The sequence below is a fragment of the Salmo trutta genome, chromosome 33 (genome assembly GCF_901001165.1).
Source record: "Salmo trutta chromosome 33, fSalTru1.1, whole genome shotgun sequence".
Taxonomy (NCBI): domain Eukaryota; kingdom Metazoa; phylum Chordata; class Actinopteri; order Salmoniformes; family Salmonidae; genus Salmo; species Salmo trutta.
The window spans coordinates 22693565-22721018 of NC_042989.1; the positions used below are offsets into that span (position 1 = coordinate 22693565).

Consider the following 27454-nt stretch of genomic DNA (forward strand, 5'->3'; position numbering starts at 1 on the left):
CTTCCTGCCTCACTCCAACCCTCACCCTTCCCCTTCCTGCCTCACCCCAAACCTCACCCTACCTGCCTCACCCCAACCCTCACTGCCTCACCCCAACCCACACCGGCACTTCCTGCCTCACCTCAACCCTCACCGGCCCTTCCTGCTTCACCCCGGCCCCCTGACACTTTCCTAACAAATAAAATACAATTGTATTTTTGTCACATGCGCTGAATACAACTGGTGTAGACATTACTGTGAAATGCTTGCTTACAAGCCATTCCCAACAATGTAGTAACACAATTAAATACACAAGAATGGAGCTATATTTATTTATCCAGGCAAGTCAGTTAAGAACAAATTCTTATTTACAAATACGGCCCAATAATCCCCAAGCTTGTCAGCTTGGGGATTTGATCTAGCAACCTTTTGGTTACTGGCCCAACGCTCTAACCACTAGGCTACCTGCCGCCCTATATACAGGGAGTACCGGTACCAGATCTATGCGGAGCTACAGTTGAAGTCGGAAGTTTACATACACTTAGGTTGGAGTCATTAAAACTCGTTTTTCAACCACTCCACAAATTTCTTGTTAACAAACTATAGTTTTGGCAAGTCGGTTAGGACATCTATTTTGTGCATGACACAAGTAATTTTTTCAACAATTGTTTACAGACAGATTATTTCACTTTTTATTCACTGTATCACAATTCCAGTGGGTCAGAAGTTTACATACACTAAGTTGACTGTGCCTTTAAACAGCTTGGAGAATTCCAGAAAATTATGTCATGGCTTTAGAAGCATCTGATAGGCTAATTGACATAATTTGAGTCAATTGGAGGTGTACCTGTGGATGTATTTCAAGGCCTACCTTCAAACTCAGTGCCTCTTTGCTTGACATCATGAGAAAATCAAAAGAAATCAGCCAAGACCTCAGAAAAAAGGTACGCAAGTATAAACACCTTGGGACCACGCAGCTGTCCTACCGCTCAGGAAGGAGATGCGTTCTGTCTCCTAGAGATGAACGTACTTGTCACGTCCTGACCACAAAAAGGTGTAATTTTCTATGGTAGAGTAGGTCAGGGTGTGACGGGGGTTTTCTAGGTAAATTGTTCTATGTTGTCATGTTCTAGTTCTGTATTTCTATGTTGGGTTTTGTTTGGGATGATCTCCAATTAGAGGCAGCTGGTCATCGTTGTCTCTAATTGGAGATCAAACTTAAGTAGGTGTTTTTCCCACCTGGGTTTGTGGGAGATTGTCTTTGAGTAAGTGTATGTTTCACCTCTGCGTCACGGTTTGTTGTTTTGTTATTCAGTTTATTTATATGTATTGCATAGTTTCACAGTGAAAATAAAATATGGAACGACACACGCTGCACTTTGGTCCGCTCCTTCCTACGACTACCGTGACAGTACTTTGGTGCGAAAAGTGCAAATCAATCCCAGAACAACAACAAAGGACCTTGTAAAGATGCTGGAGGAAACAGGTACAAATGTATCTATATCCACAGTAAAACGAGTCCTATATCAACATAACCTGAAAGGCCACTCAGCAAGGAAGAAGCCACTTCTCCAAAACCGCCATTAAAAAGCCAGACTACGGTTTGCAACTGCACATGGGGACAAAGATCGTACTTTTTGGAGAAATGTCCTTTTGTCTGATGAAACAAAAATAGAACTATTTGGCCATAATGACCATCGTTATGTTAGGAGGAAAAAGGGGGAGGCTTGCAAGCCGAAGAACACCATCCCAACCGTGAAGCACGGGGGTGGCAGCATCATGTTGTGCGGGTGCTTTGCTGCATGAAGGACTGGTGCACTTCACAAAATAGATGGCATCATGACGGAGAAATTATTTATATATATATATATATATATATTATAATTTTTTTTTTTTTTTTTTTTGAAGCAACATCAGTCAGGAAGTTGAAGCTTGGTTGCAAATGGGTCTTCCAAATGGACATTGACCCCAAGCATCCTTCCAAATTTGTGGCAAAATGGCTTAAGGACAACAAAGTCAAGGTATTGGAGTGACCATCACAAAGCCCTGACCTCAATCCTATAGACAATTTGTGGGTGGAACTGAAAAAGTGCGTGTGAGCAAGGAGGCCTACAAACCTGACTCAGTTACACCAGCTCTGTCAGGAGCAATGGGCAAAATTCACCCAACCTATTGTGGGAAGCTTGTGTAAGGCTACCCAAAACGTTTTACCCAAGTTAAACAATTTAAAGGCAATGCTACCAAACACTAATTGAGTGTATGTAAACTTCTGACCCACTGGGAATGTGATGAAAGAAATAAAAGCTGAAATAAATCATTCTCTCTACTATTATTCTGACATTTCACATTCTTAAAATAAAGTGGTGATCCTAACTGACCGAAGACAGGGAAATTTTACTAGGATTAAATGTCAGGAATTGTGAAAAACTGAGTTTAAATGTATTTGGCTAATGTGCATGTAAACTTCCGACTTCAACTGTACTGTATATACAGGGAGTACCAATACCAGATCTATGTGTAGCTATATTCAGGGAGTACCTGTACCAGATCTATGTGTAGTTATATTCAGGGAGTACCTGTACCAGATCTATGTGTAGCTATATTCAGGGAGTACCTGTACCAGATCTATGTGTAGCTATATTCAGGGAGTACCTGTACCAGATCTATGTGTAGCTATATTCAGGGAGTACCAGTACCAGATCTATGTGTAGCTATATTCAGGGAATACCTGTACCAGATCTCTGTGTAGCTATATTCAGGGAGTACCTGTACCTGATCAATGTGGAGCTACACGACCGGTCAAACGTTTTAGAACACCTACACATTCAAGGTTTTTTCTTTATTTTTACTATTTTCTACATTGTAGAATAATAGTGAAGACATCAAAACTATGAAATGACACATGGAATTATGTAGTAACCAAAAAAGTGTTAAACATATCAATATATATTTCAATATTTGAAATAGCCACCCTTTACCTTGATGACAGCTTTGCACACTCTCAGCATTCTCCCAATCAGCTTCACCTGGAATGCTTTTCCAACAGTCTTGAAGGAGTTCCCACATATGCAGAGCACTTTTTGGCTCCTTTTCCTTCACTCTGTAGTCCGACTCATCCCAAACCATTTCAATTTGGTTGAGGTCAGGGGATTTTGGAGGCTGGTCATCTGATGCAGCACTCCATCACTCTCCTTCTTGGTTAAATAGCCCTTATGCAGCCTGGAGATGTGTTGGGTCATTGTCCTGTTGAAAAACAAGTGATAGCCCTAACCAGATGGGATGGCGTGTCGCTGCAGAATGCTGTGGTAGCCATGCTGGTTAAGTGTGCCTTGAATTCTAAATAAATCACAGACAGTGTCACCAGGAAAGCACCCCCACACCATAACACCTCCTCCTCCATGCTTTACAGTGGGAAATACACATGCAGAGATCACCCGTTCACCCACACTGCGTCTCACAGACACAGTGGTTGGAACCAAAAATCTTCAATTTAGACTCCAGACCAAAGGACAAATTTCCACTGGTCTAATGTCCATTGCACGTGTTTCTTGGCCCAAGCAAGTCTCTTCTTATTATTGGTGTCCTTTATTAGTGGTTTCTTTGCAGCAATTTCACCATGGCGGCATGATTCACACAGTCTCCTCTGAACAGTTGATGTTGAGATGTGTCTGTTACTTGAACTCTGAAGCATTTATTTGGGCTGCAATTTCTGAGGCTGGTAACTCTAATGAACTTATCCCCTGCAGCAGAGGTAACTCTGGGTCTTCCATTCCTGTGGTGGTCCTCATGAGAGCCAGTTTCATCATAGAGCTTGATGGGTTTTGCGACTGTACTTTAAGAAACCTTCAAAGTTCTTGAAATGTTCTGTTTTGACTGACCTTCATGTCTTAAAGTAATGATGGACTGTCATTTCTCTTTGCTTATTTGAGCTGTTCTTGACATAATATGGACTTGTTATTTTACCAAATAGGGCTGTCTTTTGTATACCCCCTACCTTGTCACAACACAACTGATTGTCTCAAATGCATTAAGAAGGAAAGAAATTCCACAAATTAACTTTTTAGAATGCACACCTGTTAATTGAAATGCATTCCAGGTGACTACCTCATGAAGCTGGTTGAGAGAATGCCAATAGTGTGCAACGCTGTCATCGAGGCAAAGTGTGGCTATTTGAAGAATCTGAAATATGAAAGATATTTTGATTTGTTTACACTGTTTTGGTTAATACATTATTCCATATGTGTTATTTCATAGTTTTGATGTCTTCACTATTATTCTACAATGTAGAAAATAGTAAAAATTAAGAAAAATCCTTGAATGAGTAGGTGTTCTAAAACCAGTATATACAGGGAGTACCAGTACCAGATCAATGTGGAGCTGTATACAGGGTGTACCAGGACCAGGTCAATGTGGAGCTATATACAGGGTGTACCAGGACCAGGTCAATGTGGAGCTATATACAGGGAGTACCAGGACCAGGTCAATGTGGAGCTATATACAGGGAGAACCAGGACCAGGTCAATGTGCAGAGGTACTAGGTATTAGAGTCAGTGATCGAGTCAGTGCCGGTAGTTCAGGTACCATTACTTTACTATTTAGCAGTCTGGCTATTTAGCAGTCTTATGGCTTGGGGGTAGAAGCTGTCTAGGAGCCAAGAGCCGACGCTCCGGTACCAACATCAGCCCTGGGATGCTTAGCACCAGATGGCATGTCCACTCTGTTTCATCACCACACATCTGTGCTCTTAAGTCATGACACAAAGGTCTAAGGGCACCGGATTGCATGTCTCCTACACAACCATTTTCAACATTCTCGCAGCCCTGAGGGTCAGAGGTTTAACAAGTCACTGCAGCATATAGTCCCACCATTAGAAGAGTGGAAGTTGCAGAGTGGATGAAATGGCACCTTAAATGCTTCTGTGTTGTTGTCAGTGGGATTATATGTCTTGACTAGTTAGAGCATGAATTTGTTATAGCCGCTGTTTGTAACCCAATGCTGCTCCCCCCCGCTCATAGACTATGGACGACTTTGAATACCTCAAACTCCTCGGAAAAGGTACTTTTGGCAAAGTGATCCTGGTGAAGGAGAAGGCCACAGGACGCTACTATGCCATGAAAATCCTGAAGAAGGAAGTGATCGTAGCGAAAGTGAGTAGAGGCCACTAACCGTTAGGAGAAGCATGAGAAAGAGGGAGAGAGAGCATGGGGGCGGTGAGGGGCGATCATGGATACCTAAACGGCAGCCATTGTGGGAGTTGCACAAACACTCTTTGTGATCTCTTTCAGGATGAAGTGGCACACACACTCACAGAAAACCGAGTGCTCCAGAATTCCAAGCATCCATTCTTGACGGTGAGAGACCCCTCCATCCACTTCATCTACCTAACCCAAACTCTCCTCTGGTCACAAAGACTCTGAGGAGCCACTCCACTTCAGCCTGAGAGCTTCCATTCAGGGGGAGATGCTGAATCTGTGTTGGGAGAGTTTGAGCAATGTTTACAAAGACAGCAATAGACTTGGCCTCCTTTGAGGACACTAGACATCTCATTGTTAGTTAACCACCTTTCTCAAAGTCTGCGATGGCTCACAATGCAAAACTCTTCCACATTAAGTGGCTGGAGTAACACATGCATCTTCTGTACATCCCACTGTGGTGAATGGGGCTAGCAGTTGTCACTCAACAGTTATATCCCAAAGGCAGATATCACTTCAACAAAGACTTTGGTTTCTTATGGAGAACTTGCAATGGCGGGCCTAATTTTTGATCCATTGCAGTTGTTTAAGTTATTGGTATATATCCCCAGGGTCCCATGTGGCTCAGTTGGTAGAGCATGGCGCTTGCAATGCCAGGGTTGTGGGTTCGATTCCCACAAGGCACCAATACGAAAAAAGTATGAAAATGTATGTACTCGCTACTGTAAGTTTCTCTGGATAAGAGCGTCTGCTAAATGACTAAAATGTAAATATATATCCCCAGGGCCTGAAATACTCCTTCCAGACCCACGACCGGTTGTGTTTCGTGATGGAGTATGCGAACGGCGGAGAGGTGAGCTTTTTAAGCAGTCAATAACACCTGACACGCAAGATCCAATTTAGCTAGTAGCCAATAATCCTCCCACCCCTCCTTCTGTCTACGCTAACCCTGTTCCCTCTGTCTCTCCTCTCCCTCTCTCTTATCTTCCTCCCTCTAGCTGTTCTTCCACCTCTCCCGGGATCGGGTGTTCTCGGAGGAGCGGTCTCGGTTCTACGGGGCGGAAATAGTGTCAGCGCTGGACTACCTGCATGCTGAGAGGAACGTGGTCTACAGAGACCTGAAGGTAAGGCGGAGGAGCACAGTCTGCGGACCGGGATATAAATAGTGTCCACAGCAGCAGCAGGCCTCCCCCTGATTCAGTCCTCACTGCAGCTGGAGACCTAGACTGCCCCTTTCTACAGCCGGAATATAATAACCACCATCTCCTTCTGGGCAGATGTTCGATTCCTTTATTCATCTTTGTGTTACCATTAATGTAAATAAGCAGGGAAAAATGTGTATTTTAGTATTGACAGTCATATTTTACCCCCGTCATCAAACTTATTCTGTCTAGCTGTAAATTGTTTGTACCAAAAGGAAGAGACTAGTACAGAAACTCAGTGATCTGTATTCATAGCATAAGAGCAGAGGTAGCAGAGGCGTGATATGACTGGTTTTAAAGGGGGGGGGCATCTGTAGCCCTGTTTCTTCCAGCTGATGAAACTATACCAGCCAGGTCAGCATAGCCTCCTCCCTCCTTGTTCCCCCCTCCCTCTGCTCTCCCCATGGGTTAATGAGGCAGGCTCCCAGCCTGCTAAGGTTCTCCTGAAAATGCCAGGGTAGCAGTATTGGAGGATGTGCTGACTCTGGCCTGCCTGCCTAGTGCTGCTGGCCACGTGTGGGCTACAGTTGCCAGGTGACTTTTACTGAGAGGACACACTGATATTAAAAGGACATGCATTGCTAGCTCATGCCTCTCAAAGCTGAAGCCAAATCAGCTGTGCCTCAATCACACAGTCACTCCCCCTCCTCCTGTTGCTGATACTTCCTGTCTCATTCTGTCTCCTTGTCTCAGCTGGAAAATCTCATGCTGGACAAAGACGGACACATAAAGATCACCGACTTTGGACTGTGTAAGGAGGGGATCACAGACGGGGCCACCATGAAGACCTTCTGTGGGACACCAGAGTACCTGGCCCCAGAGGTAGTGTATTCTCACAGTCCATTCACAATATAAGGGTCAATAAATCTTATCATTTTCTTTACATAAAAAATGGAGGCCTTTGGAGCCCAACCCATGTGACCTTCCTCTTCAGTGCACACTCTTTTGGCATGTTCTCGGGAGTATTTTTGTCTATTCAAATTTGAGTGTAAATCAACTGAAGAGAATAAAGTCACATAATTGGTAAATAACTGAAAGAATTAACAGACTAAACACGGTTTGAAGAGAGGAACTGTATTGCAGCGAATATATCCCACTACACACATCATCGTTAATGTCTGTTGTCGGGCATATTGTTCAGGCGTACAAGCTATGTCACATTTTTTGGGGTGTATTTCCTGTCTAATTTAGTTTAATTTAGTGTAATTAATTGTAAGATGCAAGGCTCCCTTGCAAAAGAGACCTTGGTCTCAATGGGACTCCCTGTTAAAATAAAGGTAAAATAAACTGTTGAAGAGTGGCTTTGGGACAGCTGTTCCTAAATGCCTGTCTAATCTCCAGTATAAGACATGCAGCTAATGAGTCTGCAGTGTGCAGGACAGGCTGTTCCCTGTACACATGCCTTCTCAACCAAAAAATATGGGGTGTGGCTTCTCCCCATTGCGTGCAGGTATGACGTGGGGTGTGTAACACGATAGAGCATTGTACAGTGTGTGTGTGTGTGTGTGCTAGTCCCCTTGCCTCTTGCTGTAAGAAGGTTTTCTGGGAGAAGGGTGCCCATGTTGACACAGTTGCTGACTCGTTGTTTTTAGCCTCCATTTGGAATTTGCTGGGGGGTTTGGCAGTGCCTCAGGAAACGTGAGTTTCCGCCCCGAAGAAAAGGTTACATTGGCTACAGCTGCTCCTGGCACTGAGGGGGCTTCTAGCCGACTGCTGCCCAGGATGCCTATCCTGACCTGGGCAAAGCCAGGGCCACTCTCTGGGCCTGTTGTCCTCAGTTCTCCCCTGTAACAATCTCCCATGGCCTTTTCATCTGACATCTTTATATTCCTCTCTCTTAGACTCTTAGCTATTCATAACTTGTCTGAAATGTCCACATCAACTAGCCCATGTCAGCTAACGTTGTTTTTAAGTTTAGTTTTTTTATCCTATAGATATTGTTGTCATTTTTTTGTCACTCAAATATCCCATGAATACACATTAGACTGGCAAAATGTATGGAATTGAAAGAAAAAATTTGCTTTAAACCTGTGAAATTTCCTCTCCAACAACAAGAGGGGTGTGGACAGTTTGTCATGAACAGTGCTTGTTCCCATAGAAATAGACGTGGCGTGTGCTCACGCAGGGGGGAGGGCCCAATGCTGGAAGGGGGGCCCCGAGTGAAAAAGTTTGGGAACTCCTGCTCTAGAGGACCATCCTAATTTACGGCATACAGTAGCCATCATCACCAAAGCCAACTAGAGCATGAATTACTATATAACCATCATGTCACATCCCTCACACTAGGGCAAGCAACAGGCAAATGATAATTAAAAGGAAAGAATCTGTTTGTCATTTTTGTATGTCCATGAGTGGTATGTCATAAATGTGCTGAAGAACAACCCTCCCCCCTCTTTAGCATTCTGAACACAGTAACATAGCTAGTGGCACCATATAACAGCCCCAGCTCTGCTCCTCCTCTGGCAGCAGAGACATCAGGGGGCGTTTCCGTGGAGACGGGGTCGCCATAGAGCGTCTCTATGGGAGCCAGGGCCAGGCAATGTTACAGGTTGTTCTGCAGTAAACAATGATCTTGTTGTGTGTGCTGCACAGGAATGCTGTAACGTCTGGGAATATTCCACAGGCCAGACCCGCTGCCCAGACCAGGGCTGTAAGCCTGCATCTTGCGAACACCCATGGAACAAGTTTCACCTAATCCACTGTGAAATAGAGTTGTTTTATTGAAACATTGGAACGGCAATGAAGTCGATTTGTGAAAGTAATGAACAATGAAAAGGAGAGTGAAGGGCATGTGTTTGAGAGAGGGACAATAGCTGTGTTTGTGTTAGAGGGAGAAAAAGGCCAGAGAAGTAAGATAGAGGGCAGTATCAAGTGGAGGAAAAGTACAGCAAGTGTACGTTTCACTCCTACCTCCTCTCTGCACTGTGCTGTCCTTTGGGCCAGTGTAACAGAGCTGGTCCAGGCAGCCCTGGTTACGTGTGTGAGGGATGAGCTTGGCTCCTGTGGTCCTGGCAGCTCCACAGCTGTGGTACTCTTCTACATATATGGGGCAGCTGCAGGCCCAGCTGTCGTGTGGTGTGAATCACACGACAGCAGTGCTGGAAATAGAGACGGTCCAGTAATCCTAGCACCGTGCCGGCTTCACGTTACCCCTGCCCTCCGAGTCCTCCTCGCCCCTAACCGCAGCGCCAAGCAGCGTGCCCACAGATGCAGGCACACACCACCCGCCCAAACGCACACAAACACACTCCGGTTTTGTTCCATTTACGGTCACATCTGTCCATCTGTTCTGCCCGCCTCTTCTCTCTGGGTCTGTGTACCTTCATGTCCATATGTAATTCTATTAGGCTGCCCTTTTACCTATGAATCTATTCCTGGACCAATTTATCTCACCTCATATAACCTTGTTTTAAAGAACAGTCTGTTCTCATTGGCTTGATTTCACCTACAATATCCTTCCTGTACTGTTGACCCAACTACATGTCCCAGAAGGCCTTGTTTAGTAACAACTCAAATACTATTGCTGACATTCAACAGGCTGCCCCAGTTAGACAGCACAGAGCCAAATCGAGCCAATTGATTAGAACGTGTGAACACGTCATCTTCCAAGATGTGTGAACCTCCACTTCCATGACTAAGGGCTGTGGCAGTTGTGTGGTGTATGTGGTTGCTGCTATGGGGACTCTGCTTCCACTAACTGGCCCCAGCCTCTCCAGCCTCCAGCCCCTGCCCAGCCTATCCCTCCCTCATGATGGTGTGTACTGCAGACCTCTAGTGCTTAAATATGCAGGGCTCCAGGGGAAACTCTATCCCTGCTCCTAATGTGAGATGTGAGTCAGTGTTGGCTGTGGCTGCTTGGAATCCCAGACCAGGAGAAGGGGGGTGGGGGTGTTCACTGGCCTCAGGGTTCTTTATACAGCCTGGAGAGCTGCTGACCTCTCTACCCACCTAATGTCCATCCACTTAGCTAATAGCTAGGTTTCAGAGATTTAAACCAACAATGTATAGTATGTCTCTTTTGATGCTGTCATAGGGCCGAATGTTCATTTGAACTCCTGCTAGCCCTTGTCCTGTATGCTTCCAAGTATGACTGTGTAAATGTTCCTAATGGTATTATATTGTATTGAGTTGTGGTTGTCCTGTGTTGTCCAGGTGCTGGAGGACAATGATTACGGTCGGGCGGTGGACTGGTGGGGTCTGGGCGTGGTCATGTACGAGATGATGTGTGGTCGGCTGCCCTTCTACAACCAGGACCACGAGAAGCTGTTTGAGCTCATCCTCATGGAGGACATCCGTTTCCCACGTACCCTGGGTCAGGAGGGCAGGTCCCTGCTCTCCGGCCTGCTCAAAAAGGACCCCAAGCAGCGGTGCGTAGACCCTCTTGCCAGCAGTTATCCACCATACCGTATGTACAGAATCCCGTGGAATATAATGGCATGGATTGATTTGGCCACGTATTTACTTTGTTTTGGTTCCTCTATCTTCCAGGTTAGGTGGAGGACAGGATGATGCTAAGGAGATTATGCAGCACAAATTCTTTGCTGGGATTGAATGGCAAGATGTTTATGAGAAAAGGGTAAATTAGTGTTCCATTTTCCATTACTTCAGTGAACAACCAATAGATTTCACCAGGCCTGCAACTGTCTACAGTCTGATTGACAGGACAGATGTGCCAATGTGCTCATGGTGTCCCCTCTTCTCTCACAGCTGGTCCCGCCCTTCAAGCCCCAGGTTACCTCGGAAACAGATACACGGTATTTTGACGAGGAGTTCACAGCACAGACCATCACTATTACACCACCCGGACAAGGTACTACCTGACCCACTGCGTATTCTGTATATTTACAGAATACACACACCACACTCAGAGAACAGTATTACACACCCAGACAGATAATCATACTTTTGTATTTCACTGACTCTTTGGACCTGAATGTTTTTGTTTAGTAGGGATGATCACAGTCTGACTCAGGATAAACTGGAAACGCATGGGGTTCTAAATGTCATTACTGTAAAGAATACATATTGCGTTTTAGAATCTCACATAAATTCATCTCCCCTCTTCAGAGATTTTAACTGAACTTTAAATTATCATTTGGCTCTAAAGGTCAATGTTTATTTTTGGGGTTCCAGAATTGGAGTGTCTCAAACAAAAATCCCCAAGCTGATCTACATTGTTTAGATTTAGATAGAATTTTGATTGAAGACCGTAATATTCTTCCTCGTTGTCAGGCTCATGAGAGACTGTGCCTTTTTCTCTACTTTAAATGCAGTCCTATCTTTGGCTTACTCTGACTGCCTAGTACTAATTTGTGGGCACTCCCAGTATTTTACTCGCCTATTCATTGAACAAAGAAAATAAACCATTTTAAAGGTGCACTCGATAAGATTTCCACGTGACCTTGATGTATATGATACATTATACAGTTGCGGACAAATATATTGGCATCCTTGCACTTTTCTTAAATAATTCCCTATTTCTAAAATGAGTTGAAATTGAAAAAAAAACATTTGTTCTCCACACAATATTGAATTTTCATCATTGTAGATCCAATTTTTATTTTTGTAAACTTAAGTTTACCATTTTTATTTAGAAATGAAATACAAATGGTATGGACAAATGTATTGGCACCCCTTGTACTTGGTAGCACAGCCTTTGGCTAAGATAACTGCAGACAAACCCTTTTTGTAGCAATTTGTCCCACTTTTCAGCAGCAAACTGCTCTTAATACTTCAATGTTTGAGGGGTGCCATCCACCAACTGCTTTTTTCAGATCTCATCATAGGTTTTGGATGTGATTTGGACTCATGGCTAGCCACTCTAGAACAGTCCAGCGTTTCTTCTCAAACCATTCCAGGGTGATTTTGATGTGTATTTGGGGTCGTTGTTCAGCTGGAAGACCCACAACCTTTAACAGAGACAGGTTTTGGACTGAGTTGAACATTGCACTCCAAAACACCTTGATAATCTGCTGATTTCATGATGTCTTCACATGTTCAAGGCCCCCAGTACCAGAGGCAGCCAAGCGACCCCACAGCATCATTGAACCTCTCCCATGTTTGATTGTAGGGAGGGTGTTATTTTCTTTGAGTGCTTAATTTGGTTGTTGGTAAACATAGGAAGACCCACTTCTGAAGGAGACACAAGAATGCCTGATGCAATTTCTCCAAAGCTCACCTAAACAAGCCTAAATCCTGGGGGAAATCTTCTCTGGACCAATTAAACAAAATTAGAGCTCTTTGACAATACAGATCAGCGCTTTGTTTACTGACAACCAAATGAACATTCAATGGAAAGAACACCCTCCCTACAATCAAACATGAGGGAGGTTTGATAATGCTGTGGGGTTGCTTTGCTGCCTCTGGTATTGGGGGCCTTGAAAATGCACGAGGCATCATGAAATCAGCAGATTATCAGGTGTTTTGGAGTCCAATGTTCAACCCAGTGTCCAAAGACTGGGTCTCCATCGGAGGTTGTGGGTCTTCCAGCAGGACAATGATGCCAAAATCACATACAAAAAACACCAAGGAATGGTTCAAGAAGGGATGCTGTTCTGGAGTGGCCAGCCAAGAGTTCAGATCTGAATCACATCCAGAACCTATGGTGAGATCTGAAAACAGCAGTTGGTGGATGGCACCCCTCAAACATGGAAGCATTTGAGCAGTTTGCTGCTGAAAAGTGGGCCAAGGTGCAGCAAGATCACTGATGGCTACAATAAGCATTTGTCTGCAGTTATCTTGGCAAAAGGCTGTGCAACCAAGTACTAGCCAATAATTTTGTCCATGCCGTTTGTCATTACTTTCAAAATTCTAAATTCTAAACTTAAATTTACACACATACAATTGCTTATGCAATGTTGAAAATCCAATAAGGTGTTGAAAACAAATGTTTTTTTCCAATTTCATCTTATTTTAGAAGAAATAGGGAATTAAAGAAAAGTGCAAGGCTGCCAATATATTTGGCCGCAACTTTATATCTGTACTGTAGCACTCAAATAATTAAATCCCACGAGAAAAAGAATAGATAGTTTTTAACATCATTCAAGGTATAGATTGCACTCTTCAAGGCAAATATTGAAATGATAATGGGGAAGGTCCATCTTCCCAGTGCAATTAATGTGAGGTCAAATTACATAGCGCTTATTCAATTCCTCTGGGGGATTTGTGCCCCCTCCTGGAACGTGTGTGTAGCGTCTGTTATTCCATAGTTCACTGTGTACCTCACATGGAAGTGCTAGACCACTAGCAGTGTGTGCCAAACTGCACCCTGGCTATTACTAGGTACATTATGCATTAGGACTCAATCATAAGGGTTTTTGTCACTGAGAGGAAAATATATATTTTGTATTAAAGTGGAAATCAGAACGTATACACTAATGGAGTTCTCTGTGCCATCCCTCTCTCTTTCCTCCCCACTCATTTTGTATTCCAGAAGACAGCATGGAGTCGTTTGACAGCGAACGGAGACCCCACTTCCCACAGTTTTCCTACTCTGCGAGTGGAACAGCCTAAACACACCCCTTTATTCCTCTGGTCCCACCATTTCCCCTCACCCCACCAGACTGCACATCCAACTACCGGGGTTTTCACCACATCCTTTCATTACTTCACCACTGTTTCAGATAGTATTGTTGAACAGACATTTGCAATCTGCAGGTTCGGTAATTATATGTTGGAAAATACTCCTTACTACACAAATGAAAAACCACTGATTTGTTTCTGTGGCGTTTTAAGACTTTTCTAATGGTGAGAGAGAACACTACAGTGCATTTCCTGCTTGTCTTGACGTGTTCAGTCAGACAAGCTTGATGTTCATAAACCTAATTTATAGGAAAAGAGTGATCATGCAGCGATATGGTATATGAATTTAGAATGATAAGGCTACACGTTCTTAAACTTTTGTTTGTCTTACTTTTGTCAGCACCTGTTATATTTGTCACATACTATTCACAAAGTGAACGTTTGCCTGGAAAATGTCACGGGACCATAGGGACTATATTAAAATTAGCCATTTAAAATTCAAATGTATTTTGCTGTTCTTTGTTTAAAGAGGCGATCTGCAGTTGTTACATACATTTTTTTGACTCATGAATTAATGATATGTACCCATTGATTATTGAAGAATATAACTTATGAATGCCTAATGAACTTAGTTGAACTGTCGTACCCCATCACAACCCAAAATATAAGATCATTTTTCTCCAATGTTTGTAAACAAACACTATATAGCCTCACACTATGGTTAAAATGATCATTTTGGATATCATGGCTGGTCAGTCCTTGCATCCATAGCTCTGTCTATGAATTTTAGTGGTTCCATCTCTCCAACCCCATCCCTCAGCTTTTTACTGAAATAGGGATGGGGAGAACACTTTGTTTCAACTGCTGATTCCGCTTTAATACAAATAAATATTGTGGCCTAACGGCAATAATAATAGATGACCAATGACTTCATTTTCAATGAAGTGGGAGATTAGTCTGATGTTGATTTATTTTTATCAAGACTTTCACACATCACTATTTGACCAACACTTTGAATCTCCTTGGGCTGCCAGTATACCGAATCAATAAAATGTATAATTCTGTAGATCTAACTGTTCGTAGAACATGGTTGATTATTATAGGACTTCCAATGCTCAAAAAAACATTCTTATCAGAATTTTAAAGCCCCAAAACATTAGAGAACAAGGTGAGAATTATCCAATGGACCACTGTCAGTCTAATAGAGAAATTGTGTAATACAGTGGCAGAAAGGGGATTCGCAGATACTTAAATATTGCTTATTCTGGGGGCAGGCATACTCTAAATAGATTAAAGCTTGCTGTCAATGAATCTCAGAACTGTGTACACATGGTCAATTAGATATCCATTTCCTGTTGTCCCATTGAAAAGACAGAGTTACTCTAAGCCCCCTGGACTATCATGTGCTTGGATCATGGTGCCTCCCTGTCTGAATGTTGTATTCCAAACACTAGGCTGCTTCCCTCTGAACTGGCCAGTCAGGTACTGATCCTTTCTGCCCAATCAGGGAATCTTTTCTCTCTTCTGGATTTTCCTCTTCTACAGTATTGAGTGTTTTCCTCCCAGTGTACTCACTGCAGCCTCAATGAGGTCACTATAACAATATACAGTCCTTTAGGACTTACTCCATAAACAAACTGGGCTGTGGTTCAGGGGGAAACAAGTTAAGTCAGCTTTGATCTCTATAGGTAGGGATGTGTTCCATTCCTCTGTACATGGCTCTGAGTTGTTATTTATAGAAAACCAGCAATGAAAATGGATTTGACTGTGCCAATGTTATGCACTTTCCTGCCCCAAAACATGTATGTATGTATTTGTACACTTGTACTTGTTACACTTTGCTGTCAGAAACGACTGAAACAGCACCTCTCTAGACATCAATTCTGCAAGGTGTGAACTATGAAAAGATCGTTTTTGCAATTAACCCCCATATACAGATTGCTGTAGATAAACTGGTAATCTTGAAAATGGAACACAGTTCTCCGATGAGTTTCCAGAAAATTCTGGTGTGTTTTCAGATGACTGATAATCACAATATAAATGTTAATCATACAAATGAATGTAACAGCTTTTTATTTTTATTTTCACATCAATTCCTTTTTCTCAAACAATTCTTAAATTGTTAGATCTGATTGTTGCTTAATCCTATGCACACTCATCCTTTGCTGTCACCCTCTGAAAATAGGGAAATGCATTTTATACCTTTTCTTTTTTTAACTTTTTTTGTACCTCCCCTTTCCCTATCCCGAGACTGAGGACACCAGCTTTAGTAAATAAATAATATCAACTTTGTACACTGTTTTTACAGTTTTTTTCTTTTTTCAAATTGATTAAATAAAAGGTCTTAACTAAACCTGCCAACTTGTCTTTCATTGTCTTTTGTTCAGTTGATCATTCAGCCATTCTTACAGACCTCAATAACTTCTCGGATATGCTTTTAACCCACAGTCATAGCACAAGCTTGAGTTGCTAATGCTTTGATCTGACTGAAGTATTATTTTTTTTAAATGAAATAAAAAATAAACATCCTTGAACGAGGCGAACGTCTGAAACATAGGAATATACCTAAATACTGAGTGGCTGGATAGGTTGGACTTCTGTACCTCTACAGGACTGCGTAGGTCCATGTCTGTCTGGGACTCTGCAGCTGGTCAGAGCTGGAGGAGAAGCTCCCCTGGGCCAGACCCAGATGGTACAGTCTCCTGAGCAGATGTTGACAGCCAGGGCTCTGTCTGTCTGTGGCCAGCTGCACTGCTCTTCACTGCAGGATCATGGTTGTGCCCAGCGTGGGACTCACCTGACAACCGTTCCTCACCTGGCTCCAGCTGCACAAACCACAAAACACCTTTGTGCTAGCAGTGATTTTCTGCCCTCTTGGGGATGTGTTGTGGGGAACTTGTCAATTACTGACTCCACAGTCTCTACCTCTTTGCCCTCACCTCACTGTACCAATCTTTCCTTGTATTGTCTCTGAAGATTGAAAACCATTTATGCTTTGCATACAGTGCCTAGGGAAAGTCTCCACACCCCTTGCACAGTCACATTTTTCTGCCTTAAAATAAAACGTATATAAAATGTTTTTTTTTTTCTACTTCCCATTTCCAACGTGAGAAAAACATTTCCAAAGTGAGAAAAATTCTATAAAATGGGTGAGGTGACATCATGAAAACGATGTTGCGCTTCCATGGGCAGAAGTCTGTGTGTTGTTGTGATTCTGGATGGCCAGATTGATAGCAATAGCTAGCTAATCAATAACTGTAATTATGTATTTGAGCGACAACAAGTGCTAATTGTGAGATTTAAAAAAAAAAATAACTAGTGCTCATTAAGCAAATGTATTAATGTTTTCAATAAACATTGGAGACGAAATATAGTTTACATATGATCAACAATCCAAGCCAACCATGTCTGTTCATCCCCAGTCTGTTTTTCCTCATAGTTAGGCACGTCTCGGTTTTGTTGCTAAACAACCACCGGAGTGGGTGTGTCGAAAGGAATGGCTGTATGGAAAGCGAATCAGCTATTGGGCAGATTTGTTGCCTCTCAATACCGTTCTGCGTGACTGATTGGACTGCACAATGAGTCGATAAACCGGGGACCAGTGCACCGGTGTTGTATGGGACATGCATGCCGACCTGAGACCTGACTGTGATAAGCTTCCTACTGGCTATCAAGGTCGTGTCGCCAGCGGTAGTTACGTGGCCATTTTTTCCCCTCCCGTGAATTTATTTCATATAGAATAGCAGCCTATAGCAGCCTGATAGCACCAATCAGGGTGACAGTCACAGTAAGCATACACATACAATGCATGAAGCAACAGTTCACACATCATCAGTTCTCTTAATAACAATTATCGTCCCTTTATAACTGAAAATGTACAATTATTTGACTAAAACTAACAGTGAAATACGACTCAGACTCATCCTCTGGCTTCAAAACACAAGTATAAACTCTCACGGTATGATAGATCAATGCTTTGGTGAAGCAATAAGGCACAAGGGGGTATGGTATATTGACCATATACCACAAATCCCCCGGGGTACCTTTTTGCTATTATAAACTGGTTACCAACGTAATTAGAACATTACAAATTATTTTTGAGTCATAGCCATGGTATGGTCAGATATGCCACGGCTTTCAGACAATCAGCATTCAGGTCTCGAAGCAGGTTAATAATTGTTAAGAAATCCCCTTTGCCCATTTGCATAACTATAAATAAATCTGACAGGAGAGTTTGGGTGATGGAAGTTGGGCAGAGAATCTCTTGAAACACTTGGACGAACATTAAAAAAACGAATGCTAGGCTATTTTCTGGCAATTGTGCTGTTATGATGTGCCAGATGTTAAGACAACAAACCGTTATAAATGGCCCATTTGCGAGATTTACTTGTCATTTCAATAGGCATAGGCTACAGACTAAAATCTGTGTTTATGATTGTAATTTAACTTCGCCAGGGTTTGCTTTGATAAAGGAAGGTAGCCTATAGCCCGAGATAGGCCTACATCTCATTTCAGATAGACTACTGTAGCCTAGACAATATGTAGGCAAGATGTAAACTGAACGATTTAGCAGCTTGCTTAGTTCAAATGAATATTTATTCAACATGAATAGCGAGGCTATTTCGAGGTAAGAAGTGCTTGTGTTTCCCAATAGGCTGCTGGAATAGGCGAGGATGGTTTCATCATTTTAATCACTGAATTAGATATGAATAATATGTATATGAGCGGAATATGCTTGTCAACAACATTAAACGTTTTTACCTGTAGCCTAATCTTTCTACTGTTACCGTCAATCTAATGCGTTCTAACAACTGCAATAGAGCTTCCAATGTAACTAACTAAACATGTCCATTCATAATTGCATAATAACATAAGGCTACAACAACAATAAACTAGGCTATTTATTAAATTGGTTTGCCAGCTCCAGGTAGGCTACACAAGTGGTAGAAATTGATTTACAATGACTCCAGTGATATCTTCATTTCAATGTATTTATTGTATCAAATGGTAGCCTACAATATCATATAAATGAATAGGCTAATTGATGGCCAACAGAGACAAATGTATAATTCTCCACATTTAATAGCAGTTTTATTGAGGACTTTATCCCATAAAATGAACCACGCGAGTTCCATAACTTCCATTTCAAATTTCCACTCTAGCAGCCCCCGAGATGCAAGAACTGAGCATATATAAAACACTGAGCATGCATAAAAGGGTTGGAAATAGGTGCCTTCATAGTAACAATCTAAACAGCCTACCACTGGTAAAAAGTTGTCTCGACGTGCGCGCGTGCTGCGCGTTCTCCTCTCGCTCACCAGATGTATAAATGTGAAACATCCGCTTGGCATTACCACTCCCTACCAAATAGTGAGAGGAACCCCAGTGACAGGCAGTGTGAGAAGACAGAACGAGATGGATTTTGGCCGACATTCTTCAAATTTTCTCATCGATGAAACATCTGATATCAATATAGTTTTGTTTCCAAAACTAAAATATGTTACGAACAGAGTGAACTAAGTTTTGTAGACATTACCTTTTGCCAAAGTTTTTAAAAATTGCGTTGTTTAGATGGAGTGAAAAGGCGAATTGAGTTATTGCACATGCGCAATTTACGGAGTAGGTGTTCCCTAACGGAAATATGCAAATGCCGCTAAAACGCACCAATAGTATCTCGCTAGCTTGTGCTTGGCTCTGTCCATCTCCTTGCTTGTTCTGCCCACTATGACAAATTTGTTACCATTTGAAATGACAGGATGTGGTCTATCTTGGTTTAGTTATAAAAGTCTTTGGCTGTAGTGCTCTCTCAACACACACACACACCACTCCCTAAACACACACCTCCCTACCACTCACTCACTCAGTAATAGGAGTGATGTGCATTCCGGCTCTTTTCAGTGAGCCGGCTCGTTCGGCTCAGCTCACCAAAAAGAGCCGGCTCTTTTGGCTCCCAAACGCTCTTTAAAAATAATATGTTTTGTATTTTTTCAATTCAAACAGTTTGCGATAGTTTGACTATGATTGGTGTTAAAACAATTCGAATTCAATTATTAAATTAAATCATACTCTACCTTAACCACAATGTATTTTAAAATGCATTGGTTTGTTATGAAAAACAATGTCAAATCAAAGTTTATTTGTCACGTGTGTCAAATACAACAGGTGTAGTAGACCTTACATTGAAATGCTTACTTACAGGCTCTAACCAATAGTGCGAAAAAAAAGATATGTGTGTGTGTGTGTCTGTGTGTGTGTGTGTGTGTGTGTGTGTGTGTGTGTGTGTGTGTGTGTGTGTGTGTGTGTGTGTGTGTGTGTGTGTGTGTGTGTGTGTGTGTGTGTGTGGGTAAGTAAAGAAATAAAACAACCGTAAAAAGACATTTGAAAATAACAGTAGCAAGGCTATATACAGACACCGGTTAGTCAGGCTTATTGAGGTAGAATGTACATGTAGGTATGGTTAAAGTGACTATGCATATATGATGAACAGAGAGTGCTATTAAACATTTGCCTTTAAAGTATAACTTTTTAATGTATACAAACAACGTGCATATAAATCTAACCATTCAAAACGAATACAATCTGAACAGCATAATAGAATATTGCACCATATCAAAGAAAAATAAATAACAATGTGCAAAACTGCAGCATCCCACTTAAAACATTAAACAGGTCCCTCTTTTCTCTCTCTTCTTTATTGCCATGTTATAACCAGCAGCACCCAGCAATGCTGACCATATTTTGCTTTTATGAGAGATTTGCATTCAGAAATGCAAGCTGCCTAACTCTTGAGGGGCTGATACGGTTTCTTCTCTCAGTAATTATTTGTCCCGTTTTCGAGAAGACCCTCTCAGAGGGAACGGATGTGGACACTATGAGTCTCCCTGTCATGACTTTAGTAAGCCTTGTTCTTCCACCAGCTCAGAGGATCTGCAGATCTTTGGAGGAGCATCTCTTCAGGGCATCTCTTACAAGCAGGTTGATTGTGTGGGCAAGACATGGATGATGAGTCCTTTTTAAAATTTTCATGGCTTTGGTTATTTTAGCTGCATTGTCGCTAACACAACAGACCACTTTTCCATCTACTTGCCATTCTCTGGCCACTCTCAACAGTTCCTCTGCCAAGTTCTCTGAGGTGTGTCTGTTGCTGAACTCAAAGCAGTCCAGAAGCAGAAGCAGTCCAGAAGACAGCTAGACATCGAAAAATCTTCAATGAAGTGACATGTAACCGACATGTAAGAAGTGGTTACCCTTGATGTCCAGCAGTCAGTGGTAAGACAAACTGCAGTAGCTTTTTGGACTCTTTCCTGCGCTGAAGCCTGTGTGCTCTCGTACAGTTGTGGAATAAGTGATTTTGAAAGGGTTTTCCTGCTTGGAATTGTGTACATTAGATTTCGACTATTGCTATAATTTCTAAAACCTCTGTTCTCCAATATCAAAAATGGCTGGAAATCAGTGGCAATCATTTTAGCCAATGCAATATCAATTTGGCCTTGTTTCGCTACAGACATAGACTTTGGCATAAACTGGTCCATAGAAGACTGCGTTGCTGTGGGTCGCACAGGCCTACTTGACTGAGTGAGTGGATACGCTGGCTCCACCACTATCACTAGCAGGCCCGTTAGTTTGTCGAAGCTCCGCTACAGCTAGCTTCACAGTTGGGTGCACAGTTCGCATATGCTGGTGTAGGTTGTGCATAGAACTGGCTTTATATTAGATTTTGTTTTGGCAAATTCTACACTGTCTCTAACATTGTCTACATTATTAAAATGCATCTAAATGCTACTGTGCTTCCGACTCCTTTTCTAGCTGTTTTTTTCACAGCTATCTTTCCTCTCTCCTCGGCTGCTAAATGTGTGACTGTGAGTGAGTTGGCTCGGCTCTCCCTCACGCATCTTTGGTTCATTGGTTGACACTGCGTGTCTGATTGACAGGAACAACAGGTGAGGCTGTTAGTCTGAGCAGACAGTCAGAACGAATGTGTGCACTTGAGCATTTAGGCCTATATTATTTTATTTATTTTTCCATTCTTTGAATTAGTTAATTCTATTAATTTAAATCTTTTGATTATTCATATCTTAATTTTTAAAATAGTTTTATAAATAGATTTGGCTCTTCTGATATGCGAGCCGGCTCCCAACGTTCACCTACAAGAGCCAGCTCTTAGAGCCGACTCGTTCGCGAACGACCCATCACTAGTAACAGACTGCCTCACTGCCTGACAGTCAGCAGCAGGTCACAGTGAAATATATATTTTTTAAGAGAAATTACATGGCAGCTGCGGTGCAACTTAGAAATAGCCCAAAAACGTGCAACCCGCGACCAATACATTTTCCCTAGCGACATTATTTTCAAAGTAGCCCAATTTCCCTGAGCTCAATGTATGCAATGTTGTTGATCCCTTTGTATTTTCAAGTATTGTGGTGGCAGCATCATGTTATGGGTATGCTTGTCACTGGTAGGGGCTGGGGAATTTGTCAGGATCAAAATAAATAGCCCAGATAAAAAGTTAGAGGAAACGCTGCCTCAGTCTTCAGAGGAAACGCTACCTCAGTTGTATTTTTCATCAGGACAACAACACACTTTTTCATGCCAAAGACACACCAGAGAGATGTTGAGTGTTCCTGAATTATCCAGTCTTACTGCTGGCGTACATTTGCTTGAAGATCAGAGACAAAGTTTGAATATTCCATCAATGACTCCCAACCAAATGTACTGAGCTTGAGCAATTGTGACAAAAACAATTAATAAATGTTGCCCTAAGACTTGTGCAAAGCTGGTAGAATCTTATTCAAAATAATGTACAACTAACTGTAATGGCTGCCAAAGGTGCTTCCACCAAGTATTAACTCTGGGATGTAAAGACATACACAATCATGACATTTAAAAAAAAAAAAATATTTGTATTAATTTGGAAAAGGTTCTACAATTTTTCTTTCACTTTGAAAATGTGGAGTTGGTTTTGCAGATCGTTAGAAACAAAACCCTTTGTAGATTTAATTAAGGCAGCAAAAATGTGAAGGCTGTGCAAGGGGACTTTCACAAGCGAGTGTATATCACTAAAGTTGAAGTCTTCCTCCATGTGAGGTTTGCTTGAGGACAACCACGAGTAGAGGCTCTGAAAAAAGGCCTGAGGCATACATCTTCCTCTCCTCATACCCATGACTGTCAATACCCAACTACTCACATGGCTGCCTGTAAGGCCCTCAGTGGCTAGAATAAAGGAGGGTGTGATAAGATGTTGAGAGGAAGATGAAAATAAACTGGTGTTCGTAATTGACTGGGACGACAGGTTTCTTTGTCGATACTTTACAAAAGGTTGCAGCATATGTTGTGTAAATGGTGAACTCATACAGCTGTCAACTCTTGTCATTTTAATCCGTTTCACATTTGCTAGCTACCTTTTATATCAAAGCCCAAATAGAATGATTGAAGATGATAGAAGCCCATCTCCTACTGTAAATAACCTACACACTGTGTGTGTGTGTAGCCAGCCAGCCAGGTAGAAAAATGGCAGAAAAATAAAAGACGGACATCAGAGTATTTTTCAATACACCAAAACACATAGTAAGAACCCTAGTAGCCTAATATGTCAAAGACTAGTTGATAAAATGTTCATAAGAAAGAAATGAAATTCTAATGGAAATGTTTCACAATGATGTCATTAGGCAGAGCAGGGAACAGATGGCACACAGACAGCAGAGTTGGGGACAGATATGCAGGGACAGACTGGCAGAGACAGGGAGTCTCAGGTAAGTTTGTTGAGTCTTTGTTTGGCAACATTATGAAAGGTTCTCATTTTTTTTTACTTGTAAAATAGGAACATAATTGGAAAATGCCATGGATACCCCCACTCTCAACTTAAACTGGTGACTGAACTAAGATTTGTTAAAGGCAATGGTATTGCTGTTGTGATTAGTTGTGTAGTTTTGGGTACCGGTAGTTAGGAGGCTATGTGTTACAGCACTACTTTTGGTGTCCCCCTCAGGAATTGCTCTTGAGAAAATTTCATGTAATTGTCCCCTCCAAAGTTGATATCAAATTTTCGCCCCTGACTGTATCTCAATAACAATGGAGTAAAACCCTATTCGCACGGGACTAGTATTACTGGAGAACGTTGGTTATGTAATTATTACCCCAGAATGTCTGTTATTACAGAGGACGATTCGGACGGGATTAGTTTTTTCCAAACTGCCCCCTGTAATTCTTTATATATTTTAAAATAAATTGACATTTATGACGGAAACCTGGAGTTTTTTTTCTAGGCCTGAAGTTATTTCAACAAGTCCAGGCGATAACAGGGCTACACTGATCACACGAACTTGGTTCCCAAGTTTCTAAACCATAGCGTCGCCATAATATTTGTATTGAAGAAGTGTGATCATAATCATTAGGATATTTTTGCGATCCGCTGTAGACGTCCTAAATGCCCCCAACCTTGAGATGTGAGCTAAACAGTGCACTTGCACTTGAGATGCGTTTTAAGGCTATGGATATGAAAGTGAACATATCATTTCCAAACGTTTAGGTCAGTTGTATGCTGCTTTGAGATCTATTGACAGCAAGGGTTACAATAAATAGGCGCAATAGTTTTTACTGATGCATTTGGAAATATTCAATTCATACGCACTAAACATATGAACAAAAGCATTCACTGTGAAAGTTGATACATGTAGGACCTTCATGTATAGGCTATGCGCAACACCTCATTCAATTGATCGAATCAGTTATTGTTTTCTTGCTCAAAACGTGAGAAACATCTGTCAAACGCAGACATCGATTCGCACGGGATTGGTATTATCAGAGGACCTTAGAGTTCTCCAAAAAAAACAGTAGGTTATTCTGGCTGGAATTGTTACTCTCTCGCCATGTAAAAAGTACTGACATGGAAGATTTGGGCGGGGACTACAACTACAGATGTGTTGTTTTGTGCTCGTGCACAGAAGTACACTACCGGTCAAACGTTTTAGAACATCTACTCGTTCAAGGGTCTTTCATTATTTTGACTATTTTCTACATTGTAGAATAGTGAAGACATCAAAACTATGAAATAACACATATGGAATCATGTAGTAACCAAAACAGTGTTAAACAAATCCAAATATATTTTATATTTGAGATTCTTCAAATAGCCATCCTTTGCCTTGATGACAGCTTTGCACACTCTTGGCATTCTCTCAACCAGCTTAATCTGGAATGCTTTTCCAACAGTCTTGAAGGAGTTCCCACATATGCTGAGCACTTGTTGGATGCTTTTCCTTCACTCAGCGGTCTGACTCATCCCAAGCCATCTCAATTTGGTTGAGGTCGGGGGATTGTGGAGGCCAGGTCATCTGATGCAGCACTCCATCACACTCCTTCTTGGTAAAATAGCCCTTTACACAGCCTGGAGGTGTGTTGGGTCATTGTCCTGTTGAAAAACAAATGATAATCCCACTAAACCCAAACCAGATGGGATGGCGTATCACTGCAGAATGCTGTGGTTGCCATGCTGGTTAAGTGTGCCTTGAATTCTAAATAAATCACAGACAGTGTCACCAGCAAAGCACCCCCACACCATAACACCTCCTCATCCATGCTTTACGGTGTAAAATACACATGCAGAGATCATCCGGTCACCCACACCGCGTCTCACAAAGACACAGCGTTTGGAACCATAAATCTCCAATTTGGATTCCAGACCAAAGGACAAATTTCCACCGGTCTAATGTCCATTGCTCGTGTTTCTTGGCCCAAGCAAGTCTCTTCTTCTTATTGGTGTCCTTTTGTAGTGGTTTCTTTGCAACAATTCGACCATGAAGACCTGATTCACAGTCTCCTCTGAACAGTTGATGTTGAGATGTGTCTGTTACTTAGCCCAAACAACTACCTCTTCCCCTACTGTATTTATTTATTTATTTATTTTGCTCCTTTGCACCCCAGTATTTCTACTTTGCACACTCATCTACTGTCAAATCTACCATTCCAGTGTTTTAATTGCTATATTGTATTTACTTCGCCACCATGGCCTATTTATTGCCTTTACCTCCCTTAACTCACCTCATTTGCTCACATTGTATATAGACTTATTTTTCTACTGTATTATTGACTCTATGTTTGTTTACTCCATGTGTAACTCTGTGTCGTATATGTGTCAAACTGCTTTGCTTTATCTTGGCCAGGTCGCAGTTGTAAATGAGAACTTGTTCTCAACTTGCCTACCTGGTTAAATAAAGGTGAAATATATATATATTTTTTAAACTTGAACTCTGTGAAACATTTATTTGGGCAGCAATTTCTGAGGCTAGTAACTCTAATTCACTTATCCTCTGCAGCAGAGGTAACTCTGGGACTTCCATTCCTGTGGCGGTCCTCATGAGAGCCAGTTTCATCATAGGGCTTGATGGTTTTTACGACTGCACTTGAAGAAACGTTAAAAGTTCTGAATTATTCCGTATTGACTGACCTTCATGTCTTAAAGTAATGAAGGACTGCCGTTTCTCTTTGCTTATTTGAGCTATTCTTGCAATAATATGGACTTGGTCTTTTGCCAAATAGGGCTATCTTCTGTACACCCCCCTACCTTGTCACAACACAACTGATTGGCTCAAATACATTAAGAAGAAAAGAAATTCCACAAATTAACTTTTAAGAAGGCCTAAATGCCCCCAACCTTAATTGAAATGCATTCCAGGGGACTACCTCATGGTTGTGAGAATGCCAAGAGTGTGCAAAGCTGTCATCAAGGCAAAGGGTGGCTATTTGAATAATCTCAAATATAAAATATATTTTGATTTGTTTAACACTTTTTTGGTTACTACATGATTCCATATGTGTTCTTTCATAGTTTTAATGTTTTCACTATTATTCTACAATTTATAAAATATAAAAAAAATAAAGAAAAACCCTTGAATGAGTAGGTGTTCTAAAACTTGACCAGTAGTGTATATTACCTAACCACCTCAGTAAAACTAATCCCGTCCGAATAGGGCTTTTGGGTTTGGGAAAAGTTTGCCATGTTCTCAGCCCAATCAGTAAGTAGTTATGTTGCACCTACCTGCATGCAGGCCATGGGAAAGTAAATGTAGTGATCTGTTCACTACCGTATGTTAAAGTTGCAAGTGCTTGGTATCAACTGGAATTTTGAGACTGGCATTTTTTATTTAGTCGTAGATAGAGCACCATCTAGAGGATAGTAGTAGAACATCTGTGACAGGTAATTCTCAATAGGCAGTGATTGATGATTACTTACTAAAGCATCGCACGTAAACCAAAGATAACATTATTTCCAGTCTTCTGTGGACTGACAGTGAAAATAACTCCACACCTGTTTGATGTATGCAACATTGTATCCACCAGAAATAACACTGTCATTATAATGAAATCCACTGCATCTGGGAATTTTAAAGGAATGCTGTCTCGATGTGAACGAGTTTCTACGACATTACTGACCGTTTCTGAAACATAATTTCACGAAAACTGTTGTTACAAAAGTTGTATTTACTTTATGGTTTATTCACTCAGATGTAATTACTTATACAAACAAAACCATCACTTACGTTTTGTATTATTTTCCATTCACCA

At 41.7% G+C, this 27454-nt stretch overlaps 1 protein-coding gene across 2 annotated transcripts in view; it reads left to right on the forward strand.

Annotated features, from left to right (window-relative positions):
* Nucleotides 1–16252, forward strand: part of LOC115172667 (RAC-alpha serine/threonine-protein kinase) — a 39026-nt gene extending 22774 nt beyond the window's left edge. For both annotated transcript variants that reach the window (XM_029730331.1, XM_029730333.1), the window contains exons 6-14: nucleotides 4995–5126; nucleotides 5265–5330; nucleotides 5956–6024; nucleotides 6170–6295; nucleotides 7067–7195; nucleotides 10526–10740; nucleotides 10862–10949; nucleotides 11081–11183; nucleotides 13806–16252. In XM_029730331.1, coding sequence (XP_029586191.1) covers nucleotides 4995–5126; nucleotides 5265–5330; nucleotides 5956–6024; nucleotides 6170–6295; nucleotides 7067–7195; nucleotides 10526–10740; nucleotides 10862–10949; nucleotides 11081–11183; nucleotides 13806–13885 — 1008 coding nt within the window. In that variant the 3' untranslated portion in view covers nucleotides 13886–16252. The remainder of the gene's footprint in view (nucleotides 1–4994; nucleotides 5127–5264; nucleotides 5331–5955; nucleotides 6025–6169; nucleotides 6296–7066; nucleotides 7196–10525; nucleotides 10741–10861; nucleotides 10950–11080; nucleotides 11184–13805) is intronic.
* Nucleotides 16253–27454: the final 11202 nt, after the last annotated feature.